General features: G+C 40.6%; 1 protein-coding gene across 1 annotated transcript; it reads right to left on the bottom strand.

Moving 5' to 3' along the window:
* Positions 1-10,719: 10,719 nt before the first annotated feature.
* On the bottom strand, positions 10,720-17,114 carry b4galt4 (UDP-Gal:betaGlcNAc beta 1,4- galactosyltransferase, polypeptide 4; the record flags this gene model as incomplete). The annotated part of the gene is made up of 6 exons (XM_080748639.1): positions 10,720-10,904; positions 11,647-11,751; positions 12,323-12,445; positions 13,654-13,841; positions 15,423-15,655; positions 16,844-17,114. The coding sequence occupies 6 exons, from the start codon at positions 17,112-17,114 to the stop codon at positions 10,772-10,774; spliced, it is 1,053 nt and encodes a 350-aa protein (XP_080604765.1). The 3' UTR covers positions 10,720-10,771.
* Between the last annotated feature and the right edge of the window lie 10,415 nt (positions 17,115-27,529).

Genomic DNA, 27,529 nt, shown 5'->3' with positions numbered 1-27,529 from the left:
GCATTTACTCCAAAATATTTTTTGATATTTTTCCCCAAACTTTCAAAAATAGCCGATGTACAAGCTTGTTGAATAGCCAACATATACAATACATGGATAAAGTGGTTAGAATTATTGTGATTAACTACTGTTGCTGGGGTTAGGGTTAGCCCTGGACACCCTCCTCAAGGACCCCTGGGGGTCCCCAGACCCCACTTTGAGAACCAATGCTTTACACTAGTGAAAAGAGTGGTGAGAGGACATTTCACTGCATCATTTAACCCTATATTCTTAGCTGACCAGGGTCCCCTGAGGGTGCACTATTTCTATTTGGACCCCGCCTCCGTTGTTTCCCTCCACAATATCTCTTTGCCGAAAATAGCTGATCTATAAGCTCACTATGTGTCGCAAGGCATAATGTCATAATGAACATAATGTCTCTGTCAGACCTTTTGAACATAATGTCTCTGTCGGACCTTTTGAACATAATGTCTCTGTCGGACCTTTTGAACATAATGTCTCTGTCGGACCTTTTGAACATAATGTCTCTGTCGGACCTTTTGAACATAATGTCTCTGTCGGACCTTTTGAACATAATGTCTCTGTCGGACCTTTTATGTCCAAAATTGTCAGGATCCAAATTCCAAAATAACAAAAGTACAGTAGCAGATTGACAACCTCAAAACGCATCGCTTCGCCCCGCATTTTGAGCTTTAGTGGATCTGCTACTTTTGATACTTTTGTGTGACACTGTAGTGTATGTAACAATGATAAGAGGACTGGGAGGTGCTAATGCAGTATACGGTCCCTATAAGATATAAATCTGAAAACAACATGTGAATTGTCTTGCTCATGCTGCACAAATGCACATTGCATACAGTATGTATTAGTTGTCCAAAGAGCTGGAAATAAACTGAACTTGTCAGTGTGTTGCTGTGCTCCTCAAGGGCCATGCATGCAGGCAGGGGCGTCACAAGGGGGGGGGGGAGTGGGACTGAGTTACTAGGGCCCAAGGTGGAGGGGCCTTCATTATTCTATATTTTAGCTATTGAAAAATAGATTATACAAGCTCAGATTGTAGATCTGCTATTTTTGAAAGGCGTGAAAATGTGTGCAAATCTTTCAATATACCGGTATGTGCGAACATTTGAACTCAAATTTTGCTTCCGGGGGGGGGGGGGGGTCCCTGAACTACATGTTTTAAGATGGGGGGGCCTGTGGCCAAATACATATCATTTTGGGGGTCCTTCATATGAAAAGGTTTGAGCACCACTGACATAGAAACACAGGTTTCTTTTAAAAAGGATTTGAAATATTCAAAGACATTTTCACGATTTTTCAAAAAATAGCAGATCTACAAACTCGCAGCGCGGCACTCGGTGCCGCGCTGTGAGCTTGTATATCTGCTATTCTTCAATAGTTAAAGCACAAAATGTGAGTGGATCCTTGTAACCCGCAGGGCCCAGAATTTGGTGCGACGCCACTGCATGCAGGGACCTACAGAAGGAAATGTACAGAAATAGCAGCTGACCCTGAGCTGCACAGCTGGAGCGTTCAGTGAGTACGCCCAATGAGTTCATCTGTGGCTCTGTGGTCAAACAATGTATCTATGTCTATGAATCATTAGAACAACCAGGGAGTATTAACATAACGAGGTGTCATTCACTGCTGAAGTTTTTCCTTTTTTCTCTTTTTACATATAGGGCCCTATTTTCGTTCATACTTTAAACCTTATCCCTTAAAGGAGTAGTTCACCCCCAAAATGACTTTTTTTCTATTGATTAGTCATGCCATGGAGACTAGAGTTCAATAATATTTTTTTGGTTTTTGTCACATTCCTAAGACAAAGATTTGATTCGAGTAAATTTACCCCCATTGATTCCGGATGGGGACCCGTTTCGAAACGGGTCCCCATCCGGATCGAATGGGGGTAAATTTATTGTTATAAAATTTTGTCTTAGGAATGCGACAAAAAACTAAAAGTATTATTGAACTCTAGTCTCCATGGCATGACTAATCAATAGAAAAAAAGTCATTTTGGGGGTGAACAACTCCTTTAACTCTTTTGCCATTTTTTTACTATTTTGAAAAAAGAAAAAAAAAAAATCAAAATAGCTGATGTAAAAGCTCATAAAGTTTTGATGTAGATCGTCTATTTGAAGTATTTTAAATTTGTTCTCAAAGTAGTAAAAAAAAAAAAGGCAAAGAAGTTTAGGGATAAGGGGTAAGGCATGGATGAAAATATAGTTCAAAGTGTTTGCATTAGTCGATAACATGTATTATTATATTTTGTAATAACAATACAAATCTACAAAGTAACTAAAGTTGTAAAATAATTGTCGTGGGGTAATAGTGCAATACTTGCCTCTGAGATGTAGTGCAGTAGAAGTATCAAAAAGTGGAAATAATCCATCAAAATTGTACTTAAGTACAGTAGTTGAGTAAATGTATTTAGTTACTTTACACCACTGGCCCTTTATTTTAAGTGTCTTAAATTCTCTGCCTATAGGCAATGATAATGTTAACAACCTGACTCCCTCCAGCCCACAGCTCTGTGGTTGTACTGTTGTAGTACAACTTCTTAATTAGAAATGTGTGTTAACTGTGTGAATGTGAAGCAGTGAGAACCTCGTCGGGTGGAAACCTAATTATGTCCAAAACTGTTACTTTTCAGGCTTCAAGTTCAAAAACATCAAAAGTAGCAGATCTACAAGCTCGAAGTTGGACGTTAAAAACACAAAAAGTTAAAATATGGAGATCAGACGTTTCTTCCCCGATAGCATCAATATAATAGATCAGTGTTTCTCAACCACTGTGCCTGGGGACCTTTGGTGTGCCCCTGAGAAGGGTCAAGTGTGCCCCTTGAAACTGCTTGAAAGCCAGTATTGTATTTATCATTTTAAAAATTATTTAAACGTTGTGTGCTTGTAGATCTGCTGTTTTCACTACTGTTGTGCAACAGCCTTGTATGATGAAGCAGGGCTTTACTTTGCGAAGACATTTACAAATTTGAAACTTGGAGATACAAGGTTTCTTCCCGACAGTGACGATATTTACACCCCCGTATTATGTTGGTGTGCCCATGGATTATTGGGACATGAAAAGTGTGCCCATGCAGAAAAAAGGTTGAGAAACACTGCAATAGATAACAGAAAACAGAACGCTGGGTCTGACTGGGTTTGCGTGTACGTGGGAGGTGGAGTGTTATGGCAGACTGTTGTTAATGTATTTGATGTTATAGCTTGCTGGTGTTGCAACAGACGTGATTCCATCATCATGTTGTCATTGTGTGGTACAGTATATGCCTGCCAGCGCTGATACACCCACCACAGCTATGTGTGTTGATAAAGAGCTGTATGTAGCAGTGCACACTGACTGTAGCCTAGTCTACACAGCAGTGGGTCTCAAACATTCTCATGTCAAGGACCCCCAAATTGATATGTATTTGGTTGTGGACAGTCGGTGGACCGCCAACTGAAAAGGTTTTTGTGCTCACAATCCAAGGCGTTGTTTGAGAGCTTGTTGAGCTGTTTTTTTTTTTTTACAATAATTATCTGTGGAACCTTGTGGGAACTCAGACCTCGTGGGAACTCAGATTAAACTAAATGTAACGCCTCAAACTCCTACAATTCCAGTAGTGGAAAAAGTACTCACATGTTCTACTTAAGTAAAAGTATCAATACTGCATTGTAGAAGTACACTGTTACAAGTAGAAGTCCAGAATTAAAAATTTACTTGACTAAAAGTATTGGCATAAAAATTACAAAAGTACAAATAGCAGATCTACAAGCTTGTAGATCGCCTATTTTCAATTAGCCAAGGTATAAAATAGGGCTTAAGTGGTTCATGTATGTTTTAACATATTATTATTTATATCAGCAAAGTCACTACTAACTATAGTTTTCAAATAAATGTAGTGGAGTAAAAGTACAACATTTGGATCCCAGATATAGTGGAGTAAAAGTATTGGAATTTGGAAATACTAAAGTACAAATACCTCAAAACTGTGCTTAACAGTACTTAAGTAAAAGTACTTAGTTGCTTTATTTCACCATTTGTCAGCCTTCTGATTGGTCCCTGAGACTCCCTGACTGGCCAACCAGAAAAATACATTCACTTTTTGCAAGCGGGGGTGGAGTTCTGCAGTCGGAGAAAGTGGCAGCCGTCTTTCACCGGCTGTCCGCACTGCGGAGCACGGCCAGGCCGCTCGCGACCATAGCGTTTGCGATCATTGTAATGAATAAGCTTCAACAGACTAGTTCACATGGACGTTATCAATGGTCTAACTTGTTACGATTGGGTACATATCTATCTATAAATGCGACATCTCCTCTTCCTACCCAAGATGCAATGCGCTTTCTCCTTCTATTTCTATTCTCTCTCTGATCCAGAGGATTAAACTAATTAAAACATATATTTTCGGGGGGAAATTACTGTTTTGCTATGTAATTACTGTACCTTTTTCTTCCCTTTTTATTAATATCACGTAGATGTGTTTTTTTTGGTACTTTATATAGCTGTAATGAGGCTATGGAGGAAAAAAAGATCCCATCCACTTCCACTATAAAAGAATCTGCAATAGTGATTCTGTCCCACTGGGATTAAACAAATTAAAACATATATTTTCGGGGAAACCACCTGTTTTGCAATGTAACTACTGTACCTTTGTCTTCCCTTTTTATTAATATCACCTAGATGTTTTTCCTTTGGTACTTTAAATTGCAATAAGGAGGCTATGAAAGAAAAAAAAAATCCCATTCACTGCCACTATAAAAACAATCTGCCCAGGGTTAATGTCACAGGTCAGAATGGGGCGGGATTAGCAAAAGCCTGAATTCCAAGTGCTTGTCAGGGTAGGGGGGTTCCCAGTTCACATAGATATGATTATTTTATTATTATTATTTTTTTTGGGGGGGGGGGGGGGGGGGGCTGAAAGGATTGAGAACCTATGGTGTAGTGTACAACTGCTCTTCCTCTGATACACAAGGAGTCAACAAATATGCTTCTTTTCACCTTCATCAATGTCTCCCAGTCATCAGTGAGATCTGCTCCCAGTTCCCCTCCCTGCTGTGCAGGTGCCCCCACCAACCAGCAGGAGTCACTGTAGTGTGGCTATACAAGGACATAATAACAGACAAACGCCTCCAATTAATAGACCCTTTTCATGGCAGCCATGCAGTCATATTGACATCAAACAGTGGGCTAACAGTAAACATAGGTTTTGCTAATTAAGGTTGCATTACATGTAGTCTTTCCAGGGAGCCAACATGCACAATAGCAGCGTGCTGCTGCTGTTTGACCTGAATGGAATGCAAGTTAACCTTGATTAGTGTATCGGTTTTACCTGCTGTGAAATAGGCCTCTGGTGTTGATAGGAGAGGAGAGCTCCCTGGCCTCCGGGACAGTCATGTATCTGTCTGTCTCTCTATTCACGTCCACACGTCCTTTTATACTAAATGTAACCCAAGCTCCTGGATGTGTGTGTAAACTGACAACGTGACACTGTAGGCTCTGCTGCATGCCATCTGTGTTGCACTGAACTACTAGGTTGCATAGGAGGAGTGGATGCCAAACCTTTACTCACAACCCATAAAAATTGGTCCAGTTTTTGGGGAACAGTGGCATAGAGCACTGGTTCCCAAACACTGGGTCGGGACCCATTTGTTGGTCGCGGACACATTTTTATGGATCCCTTCTTTTTTGTTTCCTTAATTATTTTATTATTATAATAATAACAATTATTATATATTTGCCATTATTATAATAATGGTATTCGCAAAAAAGCATTTTTTTCATGAATTAAAAAAATATATATATGTTTTTTCCCCAGTAATGTCATGAAGAAATCAAAGAAACATCTAAGAAATGTCATAAATTAAAACACAAATGTTTCAGAGGTAGTGAAAATAGCCGATCTACAAGCTCGTAGATCTGTAGAGCTGCTGTTTTCACTAGGATACATCACATTTCTCTTTTGGGTTACCGGCTAAAAGGTTTGGGAACCACTAACATAAAGCCTTCCGGTTCCAGCTGATTTGATTGGTGGCCTACATTCAGATTGGAATAGCGTTGTTTTATGTGTTTTATGCTGTCTGAACAGCAAAAAAAGAAAAACTTAAACACATACACATGGAACCTGATTTTTGCCAATCAGATTTGAATCACATTCCTTTAGCCTTGTTCAGACTGCATAAAACCCAACACCACTCCAATCAAAAGCAGAATGCTGTGTTCACACTGGCAGCTACAAAGACACAGGCATTCATTTTCAACAGAAGCCAGAGACATGAAGATACAAAGATACACACAGCTACAAATAAGTTACGATGGTTTCAACTTTTGTATCTTTTGTATGTGTGAGTGTGAACGCAGCATACTGTAAGGCTCCCCCCGACGTCCATTGACTACATGTACACAGTAAAATCCAGAGTTTTCGTTTAACCCAGAGACTGGTCCATTTGGTTCCAGTTGTACTCTCTGGGTTAAATGTACACTGAGCATTTTGCAGTGCAGACTCTCAATAGACAAGACGGTTATCCTGTGCAAGAACTACTTAAAAAACCACTCAGCTCATGAGAAAAGAAATATTTTACTAACATTTTGCTTTAAAAAGAACTCATCTCATTAGTCTTGAAATGCATAACCATAATCCCATTCTCAGTCATCAGTTGTGCCTCTCCTACAAACACAATCGAAATATCTAAGACAATTTGAAATAAACATAAAAAATAAACTAAAGATTCACATTATGGATGCTACACGATGGCTCACAAAAAAATATGGCAATCCCTTTGAATGTACAGTATTTCTACAACAAATCGTCTCATTTGGATAAAAATAGAAAATCAAACGAAAAACTAAAGAAAAAAATAACCACGTCAAAGATATTTGTTGTAACAGTATAACAAACAGGTTATGCAAATCAAATGTTATAAACTTCTACTCACAACAGGCCGGCCGTGAAGAATCATACATTCAGTCATGAGAGGAAGTACCATAATAAAAGGGGTGTAAGCGATATCCTTTTGTTATGAAATAATCCAAGCTCTATATTCCGATAGTAATCACTGCTATATAGAGTGTTGTTTGTTCTGTAACGCGTCTCTCCATCTCTATAGCTTTTTACTAAACAGAAAAACTCAAAAATACATTTTCAGGTCGGGATACCCGATTTTATCCAATCAGGAGAGAGAACACCACAATGTTAATTTATCACTAATTTTTTTCAGCTAATTGTTTCGTTTTTGTTTTTGATTTTTTTAGCTTTGGTTTCATCACTTACAATTTCCAATTATTTATCCTGCAAAAGTTCTCATTTTTTGGCTTTAATTGTCCGAGATGCTCCGGTGTCTTCTCTATATTATGGAATATAGAGCTATTGGACACTTACACCTCCTTTAAATCAAATCATAGGCCCTTACGTCATTCACAACACAAAGAACCAGCAAATAGAATGATAATTACAGTAATTAGATCATTGTAACAAAACAATAATTAAGCCATCAACTATCTAGAATAATAGTCTGGATTGCAATTATGTCCACAAAAAAAAAGAAGAAGTAAAAAACAAACAAAAATAGAAAGAAAGAAAACGCTTCAATCGTATTAAGGTCTTCTCAGTGGTAGAAGGTAAGTGTGAAATCTGTCTTTAGTATACCAGTCTAAAGATAATTGATCTATAAGACACCATGTGAGCTTGTAGATCAGTTATTTTCGGCAAGCGACGTGGAGTGTGTCCGTTTCCATCGGAGTGTAGAAATGAACGCCTCTGAATGAGCTTCATAAATAGATGACACATTTATGAACGATGTCACCGCTGCATTTGGACAGTTTAACTCAGAGACTGCATTAGAATGTTAGGATTTAACATGTACTGTATTGTCACCTAATAAGGATAATAGTATATTATGGATATGGACAGGGCTGGGCACTATATCAATATTATATGGATGTCATGACTCATGACATGAGACAAGATATCATCTGGGATTTTGGATATCGGAGTACCATGATATGGCATAAGTGTTGTCCTTTCCTGCTTTTAATCACTTATTTTATACTTCAAGAAATTGGTGTGAGCTTGAATTAATGTAAATAAAGAAAATGTGATATTAACTGCACAATACCATATTGTTGTCACAATTTTGAACGAGGCATTTTGGTCATATATATTGTGATATTTGATTTGGCCATATCGCCCAGCCCCTAATAATTTGTGATCAGTGATTTTCAAGCACATTAGTAGAGCATGGAACCGACACTGCCAAAGGTTTGGGTTTTTCGATTCCCCCTCGGGTCACAAACATGCTCAGATGATATGCATACATGATATTGTACCGTCATTTATAAAAGAAATGTAAATGTAAAACCACAAATTCTGTCTCATATGTCTGTTATGAGGTTTGAATATCATCTCTGTCGGCTTTTTTTTCCGGTCAAATAAAGGCTGATATATCGTCCAAACCGATATTATCAGTCAGGCTCTAGTCTTGACAGTATCGTTTAATATTACTTGAGAAAGGCTTGAGGAAATATAATTCACTGATCAGATCAAACAAAAAGATCATATTTAGTAGGCACACCTAAACAGAAAATATATTTTTTTAATGTTATGAATTTGTTGATACGATTGGTATTTATTTAAAGTAAAACGTGGCTATTTGAAACAAAACTAAAAATGTAACGCCTGATCTCAAATGATAATTTTGATTTGTTGCAATTGCTGAATATTATAATAGGAAGTATTTCTACTTCCAGAAGTCTAAGGCATTATAAAGTGACACAAAACATGTTCCAAATCACAGTAGTAACACCGTACAATGGAATGGAGTGGACTTAACAGCATTACAGTAACAAGTTCGGAAAGCATTTTAGCAGATAAAACACATTAATATTAGTACTGTACTTGTTGAAATGTGATAAAGTTGTGCACAACAGGCTTGTACTAAATATTATTGCACTCTACTTCTCCATCAGCCCCCCCCCCCCCCACACACACACACACACACTAACACACAGCTTAGTACAATGGAATAAGGCCTTTGTGAAACGTAGTTAGATAAATTACACCTTATCAGCTAAGCACATGCTTCAAAAAGCAAACTGCTCTTCAAGAACAATTGCTTGTTCAAATGTCCTGTTTGTGTGCAGAGAGGAGCACTTCTTCTGAATAAAGGCCAGGGTTTAGTTTGAAGAGTTTGAAATGAAGACTGCTCTCTCCTTGACCTCGTCTTGTATTTAAACCCTATATACTTATAGGTCAACTACTTATGTACTTGACCCGGGGTGCCCCAGGGCTCTATACTAGGTCCGCTAGTATTTTTCCTCCCGGAAATAAGTAACTGATCTTGTAGATCGTCTATTTTCACAGAATGTTCACCCCCAGAATATGGACGCTAGGGTTTCAAGTTTAACAACCTTTTCGGAAAGGAAACCCAGCGGTGGATTTGTTCTTTTGCATAAGAGACAAAAATGAAAAGCCGAGTTGCTGGAGTATTTGAAACGGACTTGAACCAATAACAAAAAAAATGACCATATGTAAAATAATACCTTTTCCTAGCTTGTGTGAGAAGCAGAAGAGTGCTTGTGGTGGCGTAATCATTGGCAAAAAACTAAACAAAACAACGACAACAAAATCATAACTTTGGCAACTGCATGAAAACATTGTGAAAAGAAGCTGTGTCCAAAATCACTCACGACTCACTATAGAGTCCATGTGGATCACTAGTGGCGTCCCAATGTATAGCAGGAATGATGAAAACTCAGGTACAACCGACGGCCACTAACCAAGCACGACAGTAACAGCATGTACCATCATGCACACATCATCATAAATAAGGCTCTAGTCTTTCCTACAGCTGGCTCGGAGTTCCAATCCGACCCGAGGCTTTTTGGAATGCAAGTCAATCTCCCACCTTCCCTGTCCCTCTGCTCACTGGCTCTGTCTGACAGAAAGCATGAAATTAAATGTAAAATAAATAAGGAGAACAAAGGAGAGAGAGCAGCACAACCTGACTCCGATCTGGCAGGTGTTCATTGTGTAACAGCAATGAAGTCATTAACTGTGAAAAAGTAATGACTTTTCTTTTCTTAACCCATTTTACAGATGAGCTCACTATAAAGTCCATATAACTCCTTTTGATTTCAAGGACCCCCAGTTTGATATGCATTATTAGGCCATGTACCCCTATTTGATATGTGTCTAATCTCTGGGACCCCCAATTTACACCACAGAGTTAATTTAACTGGAATGGAATCAAATGGACCTGTAAAGGGTACAAATGCGGTTTAATTTGGTTCCCAACTATCAATCATTTACCTGGGGGGGGGGGACCCCACAGGGAACTATGTACCCTGAAGGACCACCGGGGGTCCCTGGACCTCACTGTCAGAAGAACAGAGCAGGGAGTAGTTCATAATGACTGAATGATTTTGGACACAGCCGTTGTCTACTACGGTGCCAGCCGTTATGGCCACTAGGTAACAGAAAAGATTTGTTCTTATTGGACTCACAGCCTCACTGAGGGAGGAGGGCTTATCTTACTCTTCAGTCCAGTCACCACCCATCCCATGCGTTCTGGATATCTGTGGTTGATCCTGGAACTCAATCTGCCCTCTCTCTCTCCATAAGAGTTTGTTTGTTTTGAAATGATACTTTGGCCATTCAAAAGAAAATGACATCCCAGGAGTCTTGGACGGACACGGGGATGCAAGGAGGCGTTACTTGATAAAAGCAGTAACCATTGTTTGTCCGTCGTCAAAGCCGGGGGTCTCTCTCTCTGGTGAGAGCTCCTCAGTGCGGTTTGCCGATGTCCACAGTAACGTTGACGTACAGAGGGGGTCTCTCCACAGACAGAGTCTTGTAGGAGCAGGAGTTCAGGCCGTCCTTCTTCCACACTTGGGGCGTCCGCCCCAGCAACCGCATCCTGGTGAAAACATCAATATTTATATCCATCAATAACATTAACCTCTGCATACCTTTAACCCATGAAGACCTGAGGCCGGTTCTAAAAATGTTTTCTAGATCATGACAGTTTTCTAAAAAATGTATGTTGCTATATATACAGTATAAATACAGCAGGGGTCTTCAACGTTTTCAGGCCAAGGACCCCTTAGCTGAGAGAGAGAGAGATGAAGCAGGGACCCCCACTACATATTTTATAAAATTGTGTTGCAGATTAAAATTCTCCTGAGATACAGCTTAGACTTGTTTGACAGCACTGTCATCATGTTGGAGTAATGTGTATTTTCAGACATTGAACCACTTGAACCAGCAAATATTTTAGTCTACTCTTCTTTCCCCTCTACAAACCTCTTTGCCAAAAATAGCCTACAAGCTTACAACGCCTTGCACCCAGAACTAGAGGCAAGACATTTTACTCAATGGGAGCCAACCCAGGGTAAAGCCAGGAGGGGCAAGAAGCTAACCACCTATGTGGATGCACTGCGCAGCTAATACCACTGTTCAGCATATTCCCAAGTTGGTGTTGGCTAGACCACACTCTCGCATCATGTCAAAGACCCCCAAAATTAAGTTTCCTTTACAAATCTTACACATTGTTCACTGGTTGTGTTGTCCATATACTGTATCATCAACAACTGAAATTGACAGCAATGCTGTGTTTCCCTGTAACAATACACAGTATTGTTGTATTAAATCAGACTGACCTGTCTTTATTAATCTCGTTGCCACTGTCTCGTTTATGAAACACCATGGTGTAGCGGGCGATGTCCGCAGGAGGCCTGAGGATCTTCATCTTCTGGAGCTCCACCCTGTCAGCGAGGAGAGCAGCAGAACCAGGTAGTTATATCTATGCATGCTCTTCTGCTTGGTGTAGAGCAGTGGTTACCAAACCTTTTTGGCCAAAATATTTTGAATAATAATAAAAAAACGAAATGTAGGAAACAAAAAATTAAGGGACCCATAAAAATAAAAAAAGGGTCCACGACCCACAAATGGGTCCCGACTCAGTGTTTGGGAACCAGTGGTATTGAGAATATCAAAAAGTTAAAAAAAAATAAGCAAATATCTTAGCTTGACACACAAAAAACAAACTAACATATTTTGTTTTTACGATCATGAGAGGAGAGAAGGAGTCCTGCACACTGTCTTCACTTATAACTTTATTCTATTTAGGAGCTATTATTTATTTAGGAATAAGGTTATAAGTGAAGACAGTGTGCGGGACTCCTTCTCTCCTCTCAGTATCTATTACACTGTTCCAACGCACCTGTCCTAGTAGGTGTGCAAGAGGACCTCTCTTCTAAGTTTTACGATCATGACCATAAACAATCTTGTAATCATGTAGACAGACAGTGAGGTCAGTGGTAGTTGGGGTCTGACCTGATGCGGAGGTCGTCGTCCTCTCCTCCCCAGCCCCAGTAAGCGTTGGAGAATCCGTTGACTTTATGGAACTGCTCTTTAGTCATGGCTGTGACTCCCCCGAAGTAGCCTTTGTAACGCAGCCTGGGACAGAGCAGAGGAAAGGAAAATAAACACACAGCGTGTTCATTCACTTCACTGAAGTGGAGACTCACAACTGGAGACTCTCAAAACCTGCATAAGAAAACAGTTTGGTCCATTCCAAATACAGAGCATGAAACTGCTCCATGTCTAGGGCTGTCACGATTATGACATTTTACATGACGATTAATTGTCACTCAAATAATTGCGATTGACGATTTAATTGTGTTTTTGTTGTTGACAATTAAATTTCTGTTTGGCTTGTAGGCTTTGAAGTTGCACATGGTAGATATGACACATAACCTAAATATACAAAGAAATTACTGACATATTTTACTTTACTGACATATTTTACAACTTTATACTTAAAAAAGAACATTGATAGTGGAAATAGACGATCTACAAGCTCACAACACGTCGCGATGCGACGCGTTGTGAGCTTGTAGATCTGCTATTTCCACTATTTTTGACTTTTTTTAAAATATAAGAACATTTTTCAACATGGAAACGATTATGACGATTATGAAAAATAATCATGATTATGTAAAAAAAAATCACAATTATGTAATAATTGTGACAGCCCTATCCATGTCCTTACGTTAACTATATTAACCGTAGCCGTAATAGGCCTGTAATAAACACGTGAAGTCTGACATACCGGTATATTTATGTCAAACAACATTCCACCGACACTAAAATGTTATGTTTAGCCAGTTTTCCCAGACATGGATTAACCACTTAAGACCTACAATATACACGATCTCGCATGATGAATGGCAAGAATAAATAGCCGATCTACAACCTCACAGCGCATTTTGAGCTTATAGAGTAGTACAGTTGTTCAAACAATCACTTTTACATCCACGGCGCCCCTGGGCACTGAATTACATTCACTTTACAGTACCTTACATTTATGTCAAATATGTAAGAAACAGTATGTCACGAGAAAAACCTTCTCAAAAATAGCAGATCTACAAGCTCACAACGTAGATCGGCTATTTTTGACCATTTTCTAATATGGCTTAAGTGTTTAAATAAATAAATTCAATTTGAAATCTAACTTTTTAGCTTTTTTCAAACAAGTTTAATCAAACCTACATTTTTCAAATTGATTGGAGTCATTGGACACATTTTTGACAACATATCGGTGTAGGACTCTCCAAAATCGAGATCGGCACCGGTAATTCTGTCACGGGTGGGCATCTACTTACTTGTATCCCGTGGCGTTCCGTCCCACCACCAGGTGCTTGGGCTCCTTGTCGCAGGTGTACAGGTTGTAGTCGTTCTCTGGCACCAGGTCCACGTCGTGGAAGATGAAGCAGTCCCAGTCGAAGTCCCTCAGAGCCTCCAGGTAGCCAACGTTCAGCAGCTTGGCGCGGTTGAACGTTGCATCACCAGCCTGTCATAAACCAAAACCACCTTGATGATGACCAGTAAGACGCCCTAATGGCGAGAAGTGACCTCGCCTTCGTGCTGAAACAACAGAGACTGACACAATATGTCCATATATGGGCATTCCCAGATATGGGCTTAATATTGATGACATCAGAGATCTCCATGGGCATAACATACCACACTGGTTATCATGAGACTGACACAATATGTCCATATACGGGCATTCCCAGATATGGACTTAATATTGATCAACATCAGGGATCTTGGCTATATATGATGATGACGTCAGATCCACCGCCAGGTTTCTGCTCTCTACTAAAGATCAGTATTATTGCAAAAGTCTTGACAAATTTACACAAGTGACAGAAATATATTGTCTCTGCCGGGTGGAAACCTTGCATGTCCAAAACTGTTACTTTTCAGGATTCTAATTCAAAAGTAGCAGATCTACAAGCTCAAAACAAGGATTATGTATTTTATGTATTTATTTTACAAAAGAAGTATTCAAGCAATCAATCAATTCCACTAAACTAAATGTATGGATTGCAACTTTAATGTAATGCCACAGACATTCCCACTCTCCACACATGCGGCTTCTCATATTGTTTTGAGTTACAGTGCATGTCATATTTAATCCATGGGAAAGACTGCCCATGACTGCTACAGACAGCTACGGTATCTCCTTCCTTTAAGGACTTAATGTTCCGTACGCCATACCCTAAATTAAACACAGGTGTTTAAAAGGCTTTCAAAAATAAATAACCCAAATCATGGGCGACATTCAGTGGCGGCGCCAGTACACTTTTATTGGGGGTGCTGTGGTGGGGTTTTATTGGGGCTGCTCAGAACTGTGGCTACCATACGCAAGCACACACACGCAAGCATGTGTGACCCCTAAAAATGCAACGTCATCATCATCATATCTCTGACCTATTGCCCCCCTACATGCCAGCACATAGTCCAAGATCCTGTTTTAAATCTCTCCTTAACACAACTACAAACACTGTTTTAAATCTCTCCTTAACACAACTGGTGCCAAAAAAAACCTTTGTAGGGCTTCTCTGCCATGCCCGAGGAACCCAAAGATTTAATAAGCTTTAATTAAAAACATTTTTTTTATCGAAGCGGAACTAAAATAGGCCGGATTAACATTGAGGCCGAAACTGGAAGTGGATGGTCCGTCCTCTATTCCGGCCCATTAGCTTTCTGTGTAAACACCACGGCTTACAGATAGAGAACGGATGGATGTATTTTCAAAGTTTCAATGGATTTGAGAAGCTGATGGAATACCCGCACACACGATGCATAGCCGTATCCGATCGTGCACGATGGAAACTGGATCGCGCCCGCGTTAAAGGTAAGAGAAGCCAGGCAGTGAAAGACATAGAAAAATCTTTGGTTTCCTCAATGAGTTAAAACCTAAACACATTAGCTTTTAATGCCTATTCCACCAGATCATAATCTATCTGCACTAGTCTTTCACCAATATGAAAGTAATATGTACTTATTTTTCTGCTTTGTGTTCTTGTTTTTAATCTTTCTTGTTTTAGTGTTTTTTGTAAAGCACTGTGTAACCCTACAGTACCTGCTGGATGACGTAGATGGCGTAGTGCAGCTGCTGCCTCTGCAGGAAGGGGTGCAGGTGGTGCAGCAGGTAGCGGAGGTGCTTCTCTCGGCTGCGGTGGGGGATGAGGATGGCCACGCTCTGCCTGGGGATGCAGTCTGCTGGACGGTACTGACCCTCCCTCACCACCATGTTGTCCCCCTCCACCTCCCTGAGCGTCAGCGAGGCCTCAAAGGACAGCTCCATGGCTCCCCCTGCACAAAACACAGGCAAGAAAGAGAGTTATAGAAACTACAAGAAAGGTGCAATTCTGGGAAATTGCAAGTGTGATTTATTGTTAACTATGACAACCGGCACATCTTGTCCGCGTATCCGGCTATCCGCGTATCTCTGTAGCTCACGCCTGACACTGTGGTTCCCCTGACACATCACTGTGTCAGAAGTACATGGCCTACTTCTGCACAAGCAGAGCGTGCCATGAGGTGTGCTCACCACTGGCATCACCGCTTCAAAAGAGAAAATACGTATACATTATGACTAATGTCTAGTACAACTGCTGTTCTAAATGCTGAGACAACCTGGTACAACTGCTAGTCTAAATCCTCTTTGGGCTTGAGGTAGAGACGTCATGAGGTGAGCTCACCTCTGGCATCACCACTGGCATTACCAGGAATACTGGTCCCTCATTGCCTGTTAATGATGACATTTCCAGAGATGCTGGTCCCTGATTGGGCTATTTACTTTTACTTGATAAATGGTGCTGCTTTTACTGTACATAGCGCCTTTATCCAAAGTGCTTCACAATGTGTTCAGTTCACCCATTCAAACACACATTCAGACACAGATAGCAGAGGAAACCATGCAAGGCACCTGCTCGTTGCAGTGTCTGGCTGCTTGCTGCTGCTGCAGTGTCAATGCCGCAGTCTAACCCTCAGCCTCAGTGTTGTAAGATATGGGTCTACTTTCTGGAAACACTGGTTATGACTGTCTCTTGTAATAGCTGTGTTTTTGAGCGGTACTAACTGCGCATTCTGGCTTTGTTTGTCTGTCTGTCAGTATGCTTTGATTGATTGATTGATTATTGTATTAGACAAAAATGGAGAACAGTACAAGTATAGTCAATACAATAGAAATGTAGTACAGTACAAGTACAGTTAAACACCCTGCCTAAAAGGAACATCCCAAATAAGACCTTTTACGCTCTTTTTTACATCAGAAGCCCTCTGTATTTAATTCATGGACTATGTATGTCCCACAGAGCTAAGAATTGGCTAAGCTTCGCGGGACGCTTAATGAAATTAAAAGCCACACTGGATGTGGCTTTTTTAATGGACCCCCGAGTCTACACGAATAAAGTTGATTGATTGACTGCTTCACAATTACAGTGTGTGTGTGTGTGTGTGTGTGTGTGTGTGTGTGTGTGTGTGTGCATGCGTACTTACGTAGCAGTGGTGACTTCTCAGGACACTCTTCCTGGGGTGGCTGGACGTCATCCTCTGTGACGCCACCCTCTGTGGGTGATGATATCCCAGGGTTCACTGCTTCCACCTCCAGCCTCCCAGCCAGCCCTCTGCTGACAGTCTGCACCACGGCCAGGGGTAAGTCCTGAGCAGTCCTCACCGTTTCCCCCGCAAAGGCAGCGATCCATGCCAACACGCTCAGCGACAGCACAAACAGAATGACGTACTTCCCACGTCGCAGGAACTTGGCCATGGGACAGACTGCCATGGCTGCAGGAGTGCACTGATGATGATGATGACGATATGGTACAAAATCCTAACAGAACTGATTAGTTTTGGTTTATGATACTTCTTCTATGGAGGCGGTTGAGTTAAAGACGGAGAGGGTCGTGGGTCCGCTGCTGAGTCGTCCCATCGTGGCGGCAGAGCATGTGATATGTTTGGGCTTCATATCAACCTCATCGCTGCTTTGTAAAGGTTTGACGCTTCGGAACGATGGCAAACCATCAAAATCCAATTCCAGGCAAAAAGAGATGAGGCACAGCAAAGAAACTCCTTTATTTCTCTGATAACTGTAATGAAAGTTAAAGAGAAAATATATTAACATTAGTCTTATTAAAGAATATGGATCATAAATCCATAACCACACGTATTAATTCACACCGAAATAAGACTCAGAGACAGCCCAAAAGTATATTCGTAAATTGCTATATTGAGAGAGTCAGACAGGTTCATGCTCTCTCTCTCTCTCTCAAGATGGTGGACAACAATGGTATAAATGAATACAGTATATGACCTGGGACCCTTTGATTGGTTCCTGAGAATGAGACAAGACAGAAACACTAGGCCTTATTATAACCCAAACATGATCTTGTAGTGATGGTTACCAGAGTTGCAGTGACCTGTAAGTCCAAACAGACTGACAATCAGAGCTGTCACCATCATGGTACTTTCGTTCAAATAATTGCGATTAATGATCTATTTCGTTTTTTTATAAATAGGACATATTATCATCTCTGTCGGGTGGAAACCTCATTTGCCAAAACTGTTACTTTTCAGGTTCACAACTTGTCACTTTGTGCCATGTTTCGAGCTTGTAGATCTGCTACTTTTGATGCTTTTGTGTGACACTGTATTTGTATTATGAGATCAAGTAGGGCATTCATTTACCAAAAAAACACAAAAAGTTATGAATAAAGAGATAAGAGGTTGCTGCCCGACAGGCTTTGTAAACAAAAACTGGACAGAAATGGAAAGAAGAAAGAAAAGAAAAAAAAGATATAGAAGGAAAACACTGACAATGACCGGGCACCAATAATCAAAATAAATTAAGTACTATGAACAAAACAAGTCATATACTACACATTTAATATATAATATTTCAACTTCAAGATAATTACAACACGTGACGTGTTGTAAGCTTGTAGATCTGCTATTTCTGGATAACATTTTGAAAATGTGTTCAACATGGGGAAAGGATTGTGACGATTAGGATAACAATTGCGATTATCCCAAATAATTACTATCAGGAGATTATGTAACAATTGTGACCGGGTCAGGCCTACCATTGGTAGCTCATCCATTCACACAGCCACCCACCCCACTACTTCTGGTATTACATTACAAGCAGCTCGATAAATACAAGATCATATGTGTAATGTATACAACATTATAGCCTTTCTACAGGACAGTACAGTACGTGGTGTAGTAATACTAACCCATCAATAATACCTGGTAATATGCTTGGGAGGAAGTGAGACTACTGTCTTTTGTCAAATGTCACCTGTTTTCTCTTACGTTTTCCTGTTGACACATTTATTTTCACACACTCTCCATACAATGGTGTGCTGATGGTAATCTGCAGCTGTAACAGTATATACCTGCTTGCGTTTTGAGTGCAGCTCGGCAGATAATGCATATCCTGTGTTGACACGCTGCTTTTGTTTCACTTTTTCTCCTCGGTTGCACAATCATCAGGGTCTCAAGTATCCCATCCTGACTGAGAGACAATTAGCATATCTTTGCTGTCGGGTGAAAACCTCGTATGTCCAAAAATAAACCGTTACTTTTCAGGATTCAAATTCAAAGTAGCAAAAAGTAGCTGATCTACAAGCTCAAAACGCAATCCCGATGTGACGCTTTTTGAGCTTGTAAATCGGCTATTTTTGCTACTTTTGTGTGACTCTATAATAGCATGACGAAGTGGGTTACTAGTTTACTACTACCAATTTAAAATATGGAGATAAGAGGTTTCCCCTTCGACAGCAACAATAGTCTATCCTGCCTATTAAACAGTATATAAGCTATTTATACTGGCCAACATGGGGAAGTATTAAAAGCTGCAGTGCTATGTAACTTTCCTCTTCTACTCTGGATTTGAACCTGGTTTTTACATAGCCACTTTGACACAACTCTCTCCCAAAGCTAGAAACCAGAGATCTGTTCATCTTATCTGTTCTGTTATCAGAACCACGCCTGATGAGTCATGACGCTGATAAATTAATGATGACTCGAAGACAGACACAAAAAGCTTTTAACACCAACTTAATGAGGTTGAACTACTAGACTAAAGAGACCATTTGGGTTGGCTTCCTGACTCTGGGTCAATTCAACGTGTCCGGGACCTCTTCACATGATACCAACAAGGACCAATGTGTTTACTCATTTCTAGTGAGGATGTGCATTTTGGGTAGCAATGAAATCAAACCATCCCACTACAGCGTGGTAGAAAGAAAAGATAAGAAGAAACAGTGGAGAAAATGATGGAATGGTGGAAATATGTTCTGTGAACCGCGCTGACCTTAGCATTATGTTCTGCCAATCTGAATATTATATAATCACAATGCCATGCATATGGTATGCAGGCCTGACATGTATTGCTTTCAGTAGTGTACTGTACAGCATGGACCTATAACAGCCCCCCCCCCCCCCCCCCAACCTGATTATTTAATGTACTTTGTCAAGATTCAAGAGATTTGTTATCACAAGGACGTACGATGAGTACATCATGCACTGTCTGTGAATAACCTGGTGCTCCATAATACACAATAAAAACAATACATAAATAACAACACTAAACTTATAACAAATACTTTGAAAAACGTAATACCACAAGGCCATAATGCCACAGAAGATGTTAATATTTTGTTCTTATTTATCAGTCTTGGGAGAGGAATGGTCCCATGATAATAAACTGCTAATAAACTATCAATAATGGTTGACTTAAGAATAGTATCCTAGATTCCTATGTAAGTCGCTCTGGATTAAGAGTGTCTGTTAAATGCCTTTGTAATTGTAAATAATACAAAGTGTCTCCAACTTTGTTTGCCTCAACCATCCAGCATTGATCTAGCTCTACTACACAGTCTACACACCATAGCAGCTCTATAATAAAACAGTTACAAACATGTTGTTGAGGAGTAAAAAGCCCTGAAGCCCATTGTACCACCTCATTATTATCAGTGCTGAGTCACTCTTTTGGAAGGACTGAGTGACCCCCACCACACCCTACCCCCACCCCTTTGTTGCTAAGTAACCAATACACATGTTCCAGCCAGCAATATGAGACCTTAATTGTCTAATGTTCAACTGCATGTTCTAATCATAAAACAATACAAGACAGACGTGTTTAATATTAAGACCGTTTTACCTAAATACATTTTTAATTTTTTAGATAGTGGGGGAAATATATACCCACTCTTCCTAATGTTTTACCTAAATACATTTTTAATTTGTTAGATTGTGGGGGAAATATACTTTAGTGCCCACTCTTCCTAATGTTACCAGAAATACTATTAGTCTCTCTCTCTAGATTGAAAAGTGTCTTGTTTTACAGGGTTAAATCATGAACTCCTTGTGGGACTGGGATTAATTAAAAACAGAGGCACACAATGTCCTCTCTAGTCTTTCTACAGAAAGACCAAACAAGAAAACACATGTATGGTATAGTCCCCCTATGGTGGGGATATAATGCCTTTACACAAAGCTATAATAACTCGACTGGCATTCACTTCACATGATAAGCTTTAAAAATAAAAACATGCCAGCTTTGTGATTCAAACATGCAAAGCAAATAAACACAAGCACACAAAGACAAACATCCCCTCCACGTTAAACTAATGTAACCCTAGAATGTATCTGAAATGAGCCAATCGGACAGTCCCATTTTGCAGGAAATCGCGTTCTATTTCGAGGTTTTGTGATCACCTCAATCTGCTGTGAAGTTAGCCAGTTTGTAAATAAAATAAATGAACTTTCTTCTATGTGAGCTATGAATGCACAGACTGAGACTTACATTTGAGAGGAGCATCAGTCAGAAAGCAGCAGCAGTGATGATCATGGACACATCATTCCATCACAGATCTATAAAGACCAGCCCATCAAACAGCAGTGTTTATGTTGTGTACCTGATGATGTGTGAATGTGATCTGATGCTGAGAAGAACACGATACACACGTCTGTCTGTCAGCTGCGCCAAGTACTTCCGGGGCGGGTTCGCACTTTCACAATAAAAGTCAGACACACACACACACACGCACGCACGCACGCACGCACGCACGCACACACACACACACACACACACACACACACACACACACACACACACACACACACACACACACACACACACACACACACGTGGACGTACGACGGTGTCGCACTGCGAAAAATAGGTTAGCCTCATAGAGTTATAATAAGAAGGTTAGCCTACATTTTTTTTAATCCAACTTTCGTTTTTGTATAACTTTACAACCACGCAGGGGAAATTGTAAATGTTTTGTCAATTCATGATTTCTGATTATCATACTCTTTTATATACATTATTATTATTATTAAAAGTGAACAGAGAGTCTTTTGTGACTAACATTTGAAACTTTGTAAAGTAACAGTATCCGGAGTGACAGATTATATTTCTAGTTTGTGGCCTGCGTCCCCACCTAGCGTCCTAATGTGGGAAATGCAAGCAATGAAGCACTTTTATCTTTTAAAGATAAACCTAGGCTAGGAAATATTTTTTTGATTGATTGAATATTATTAGCTGTTCTCATAGGAAAAGCACAAGACAGTACAGTTCAGATACAAGTCCTACTGATTTAAACAATAGAAAGCACTATGGCATGTTCACATTGGGTCCTGTGTTGTATTATAGGCCAATGTATGTGTCTGTCATTATTAATGTAATGAGACAATCACCAAAAAATTTGATTTGTATAAGCCAAAGATAGTTTTCTTACCATAAATGTAGGCACCACTTGTTGGAGACTATTAGATCAAGCAAGACTAAGTTCATTGATTTCGTTTTGTTTATCAACCAAAAAAGAGCAGCTGTTTTGTGTGCAATTTGCTTCCTTCTTCTGTTGAACACAAACATTTGACTAATAGCCGGGGATCCAGTCATCAAAATGGGAGAGGACCTGTGATGTTCTGCCGCACTTTTTATTTTTGTTTTATCTATTAGTTCGGTCATTAACACCTTCTAAGCCTGGCCGTACTCCCTCGGACTTCCTACTGGGTCCCATCAGCCACGCCGTCTATTCCCGGACTTTTGATATAAATTATAATTAAAAAAAAAAAAACATCGGAAATTCTTCTCTGTGTCTTTTTGGAGCGATCTGAAAGGGTTAATATGCTCTGACAGTCATTTTCTGGTGCTGGGTGTGATACTCCTAATATCCAGCAGGCCACGCCGTTGACTCACATTCTGGATGGATGGCTGGCCAGGAGGAGCCTCATCCTCTCCCCAGTGTTGAAACTCAGCAAGAAGCTCAAACAAGATGGCTGGTCTTTGTCTCTGTTCGTGGATCGCGGTTTCAATCACGTTCGGGCGCCGCTTCTCTATCGCTCCTTTCCCTGCTTCGCCGCACGTAAACGAATGGAATTGATCTCCCCTCCGCCTCGCCAAAGTAAGATCGCCGACCTCTGCAGGATGAATATGTACGCTGTGTCGAGCACTCCAGTACGTGTTGTTATCATGTGGGCTTTGTTTTTTTAAAACATGTTTGTAAATAAATGGCTTATTTCTTCGGCGCTACCTCTGTTCAGAGGGTTCTGCCGCGGCTTGCAACGTGTTAAGGTCCACAGAATGAGAGGCCTGCTCTGCCAGAAACATTGTGAAAAAAAGTTATGGCCATTTGTATATTCACTGTCCCATTAACTCCACTAGAAATATTCAAAAAAGAAAAAACATCTGCTTTAAGTAGCATGTGAGGGGTCAAACTAGGGGTTCTTCATCATTCTGAATCCATTGCAAGCATTTGTTTTGCATGAAAAACATTCCTTGGGCAAAATATTGGCCCGCAAAAACTGTGAAAAGTGGAAAAAAAGTGATGACTCATCACTTTTCACAGCTTTTACGGGCCAATATTTTGCCCAAGGAATGTTTTTCATGCAAAACAAATGCTTGCAATGGATTCAGAATGATGAAGAACCCGTAGTTTGACCCCTCACATGCTACTTAAAGCAGATTTTTTTTCTTTTTTGAATATTTCTAGTGCAGTCAATGGGACAGTGAATATACAAATGGCCATAACTTTTTTTCGCAACGTTTCCGGCAGAGCAGGCCTCTCATTAAGTGGACCTTAATGACCAAACTAATAGATAAAACAGAAATAAAAAGTGTGGCAGAACATCACAGGTTCAACCCTATTCCTTGAGCTTTTGGGCATGTGGATCCCCGACTATAAACAATTCTCTCTGTGTTAGCCAGACCCTACAGTGCAATGCAATTATGCAAATGTGTAATGACAAATACAATGCAAGGGAAGGACACAGACCATAGAGCCTAACATAGTCAGTGTCATTAATAGAGAACAATACAAAATATAAAGAGTGTGTTTGAAATTATAAATGAATATTGTTTGAACTCAGTGTTTGGGTGCCGGCTACACGGAGCTGGATATTTCTGAAGCTAGACATTTGCTAGACATTTTTTTGTGCGGTTGGGGCTTGCAGCCACACAAAGCTGGATATTCTGCCCGCGAAGCTGGATATTTCTGAAACCGGATAAATAAGTGGAGACATTGAAAAATATCCGATTCACTGGATCCGTGTAGATATGGAACCCGAATATCTCTGAAGACTTTACTGTGTGTGACTGTGTGCTTGTCCCCCTAGTGGAGGTCTGGGGACTCAGATTATTTTAGACCTAGATATCTTTGTCGCATGGACGGTGGACCTAGATATATTTCTATGTGGATATCTGAAAAAAACTGGATCTATGAAATATCCAACTCCGTCTTGCCTAGATAGGTCCGTGGTTTACCTATGATCCTAGTTGACTATCTTATCTATGCATTTGATGTATATTACCATGTGTTTATTGTGATTACTGATATCGTCTGCATAGTACTGTTCTATCTGTCTGTCATTCAATATTATACAAGTTAAACAAGCCATAGGTTTTTTTGGGTGTATCCTTCTAGTTGACCTGTACCAGTGAACTGTACACTGTCATGAAACTGTACCTTTTCCTATGCAAACCTCTAATAGTCTTCATTCATTCAATCAATCAATCAATCAATCAATCAATCAATCAATCAATCAAAAGTCGCACTGGTTTAAGAGTATCTGCTAAATGCTTAAATTGTAAATTGTAATATTGATAGGAAATATTTTGTTATGGTTAATATCATATTCTTATCATACATTTTTCATATTGATGACTAACTGACCATCTGACACCAAGGCCCAGCTTGTGACTGGGTGACACTGACCAGATTACAACCTTGGCTCTGTGGAATTCTGTGCACAGTATACCCACATGGCCAGGTCACTGTCTGGTAGAAACAAGGCCTTATCAACTGTCTGGAGCTAAACAATGAGAATTGTTTTCGTTCATAAGGCTTTGCTGATCTTGGATTACAATAAACTCTTTGCCACAGTACAACGTCTTCTTGAAACATCCTATGAACTGGTTAAACGTCATCCAAGGACTGACCAAGTGACCAAATACATATAATAGCTATTGGGGGTCCTTCTTGACATGACAAGTTTGAGCACCACTGAACATACGTTTTTTTTTCTTTCTTTTTTTTAGAAAACTGTTAGGATTTAGAAGACATTTTGTAGAATCAGCCTCAGGTCTTAATGGGTTACGTATGTTAGTATTTTACTGTGTGTAGAGTTATGTACTGTGTCTGCAGTATTTGACTTGCTAAATAACTGCCCTGGGCGAGTGCACAGAATGGGATCCATTCCATGCCCCTCCTCTATTCCTGACACCTTCTATGTGCACTGGTGGAGGTGTGTGTGTGTGTGTGTGTGTGTGTGTGTGTGTGTGTGTGTGTGTGTGTGTGTGTGTGTGTGTGTGTGTGTGTGTGTGTGTGTGTGTGTGTGTGTGTGTGTGTGTGTGTGTGTGTGTGTGTGTGTGCGTGCGTGCGTGCGTGCGTGCGTGCGTGCGTGCGTGCGTGCGTGCGTGCGTGTGTGTGGTGGAGGGGGTCTCACATCAACTTGTCAGACCAGCCTGCACTGTTTGCAGTTGTCAGACACTTGTTATGTGTGCGAGTGAATCAAGTTCTTTGAAAGCTATAGTATAGAGAACCCCTTTGTCGATGGCTTGGTAGATTTTGTGATGAGGTTTTTTGGAGCGGTGAAAGCGCTCCCAATGAACAGGTATATCCGTGGGTATGTGGCTGGCTGGCTGGCTGGCTGGCTGGCTGGCCCTGTCCGTAGCCTGGGCAATACCTTGAGTGGCCACACACAACACACTAGTTAAAGGAGGGGCGCTGTTTTGTGCAGGCCAGGCACACTCACCACTCACTCACAGGCACAGTTTACACTCACTCACTCACTCACATAGGGTACAGCTGCTCAAATTCACCGCTCCACTTCGAACCGAGGTTTGATTTTTTTACCATATCCCTGATGCCTTTAGCATATTTTTTTCAAATTCATTCAGCAAAATTCTGATGCCGTTTTGACATAGGCCTAATACATTGCCTGTGTTCACAATCAACATATTTTTGCTGTCAGGCAGAAACCTCTTATCTCCATATTTTTTTCTTATTAGTATTATTAACGCCCTACTTGATCATACCACATGCAGCGTCACACAAAAGCATCAAAAGTAGCAGATCCCAACGTGTTTCGAGCTTGTAGATCTGCTACTTTTGCTACTTTGAATGAATTTGAATCCTGACAAGTAACAGTTTTGGACATGAGTTTTCCACCGGCTGACAGAGATGATGTAACCAGCCACACTCCTTAAATCCTGAACATGTAATTTAATGCGTAAGACCTGCATCAAACTATTCTCGGAGGTTTTGAAAACACGGTCAAAAATGTCTGGGGCTCTGTCGCCACACAGCTAGTCCTGGGTTTGATTCCTGCCGGGGGACGCTGTGGGTGCTGGGGGGCGTGTTCTCTCCTCCGCGTCATCAGCGCCCACACCCTAGGTGGGGTTGGTGGAGTTTGCATGTTCTCCCCGTGTGTCCCCTATAGGTAGGTAGTGGTACCCTAAAATGCCTCACCCTGGCCAGCCGGGGCGGCTGATGGAGGGAAAAGGAACTGGTTGGAATAACGTTCCTTCTTCGCGTTACTTCCAACCAGGGAAGCTCCCCCCCTGTCAGGTGATAAGAAGCGGCCTGCTCACTCCTCATGCACTGAAGGAAGCATGAGCTCCATTTGGGACTTACCCTGGGTTGGCAGAGGGAGAGCAGAACCCAGGATTACAGTTTAGGCAATTTGCACTGGGTGAAAAATGGGTTACAAAATCGTGGGATAAAAAAATTCTGGGGCTTAAGTACACTGAAGCGTGGCTTAGATATGGCTTACATCTTGGCACAAACGCTCATAAATGTCCGGGGCTTAAGTAAACTGAACAAGGCCTACATCTGGCCTAAATATATGGCCTATACATCCTGGCAAAACGGCTCAAAGTTTGTTGTTCACCCAGGGTCCCATTGGCCAAGCTCATAAATAGCACCACTCGGCACTCACACTAGGTGTGATTTTCTTAATAACATTTCAATTGTCTTCATATTTTTGCCTGATATGTTCCACTTATTCAAGCTTCTTGATTTGACATGTAAAAGACGAGTGCAGATTATACATTTATTATAATGACTTTTATTGTAAAACAAAATACATTTTATAATTCTTTCTTTCTTTACAAAATTGTATGGAGTAGACCAAAGCTCTTTAACTCAATAGGCCTATACTTTGTTGACCGATGTCGCCCATGTCTATCATGGTTCCCTATGTTTTTCCATCTACGCCAAATCTCTTTGCCCAAAAAAGCAGATCTACTTTATTGTGTAGATCTGCTGTTTTCTTTGAATACTTTGCTATTATGACATGCCCGAATAGGGCATGCAAACTTCGCTCGAGATTTGGGGGTATGTCCAAGATCCACCATATTGGATGGGTCGCTATCCTATACCAACGGACCTACGCTATAGGCAAGCCTATACTGTAGCTACACACAGCGGTACGTCGAAAGAAGTACATCAACAAACAATAGGGTTCAAGTGGTTAAGTGTGTTGGTACTAGGGTTAACATGTTAATGTTAACCTGTCACCCACCTGGCAAAAGAAAAAACAGCATGATCTACAACTGTAAGTACTTGTCTTTGACTGGTAGGCTTTCACCAGGGTTCTTGGGGCCTGAGCCAGTTAGTGCATATCATGTAATGCCTGGGATTTGAACCTGCGGGAAGAGACACTATGTAT

The sequence above is a fragment of the Nannobrachium achirus genome, assembly GCF_963921795.1.
Source record: "Nannobrachium achirus genome assembly, chromosome: 19".
NCBI lineage: Eukaryota > Metazoa > Chordata > Actinopteri > Myctophiformes > Myctophidae > Nannobrachium > Nannobrachium achirus.
This window is presented reverse-complemented; position numbering and strand designations above follow the sequence as displayed.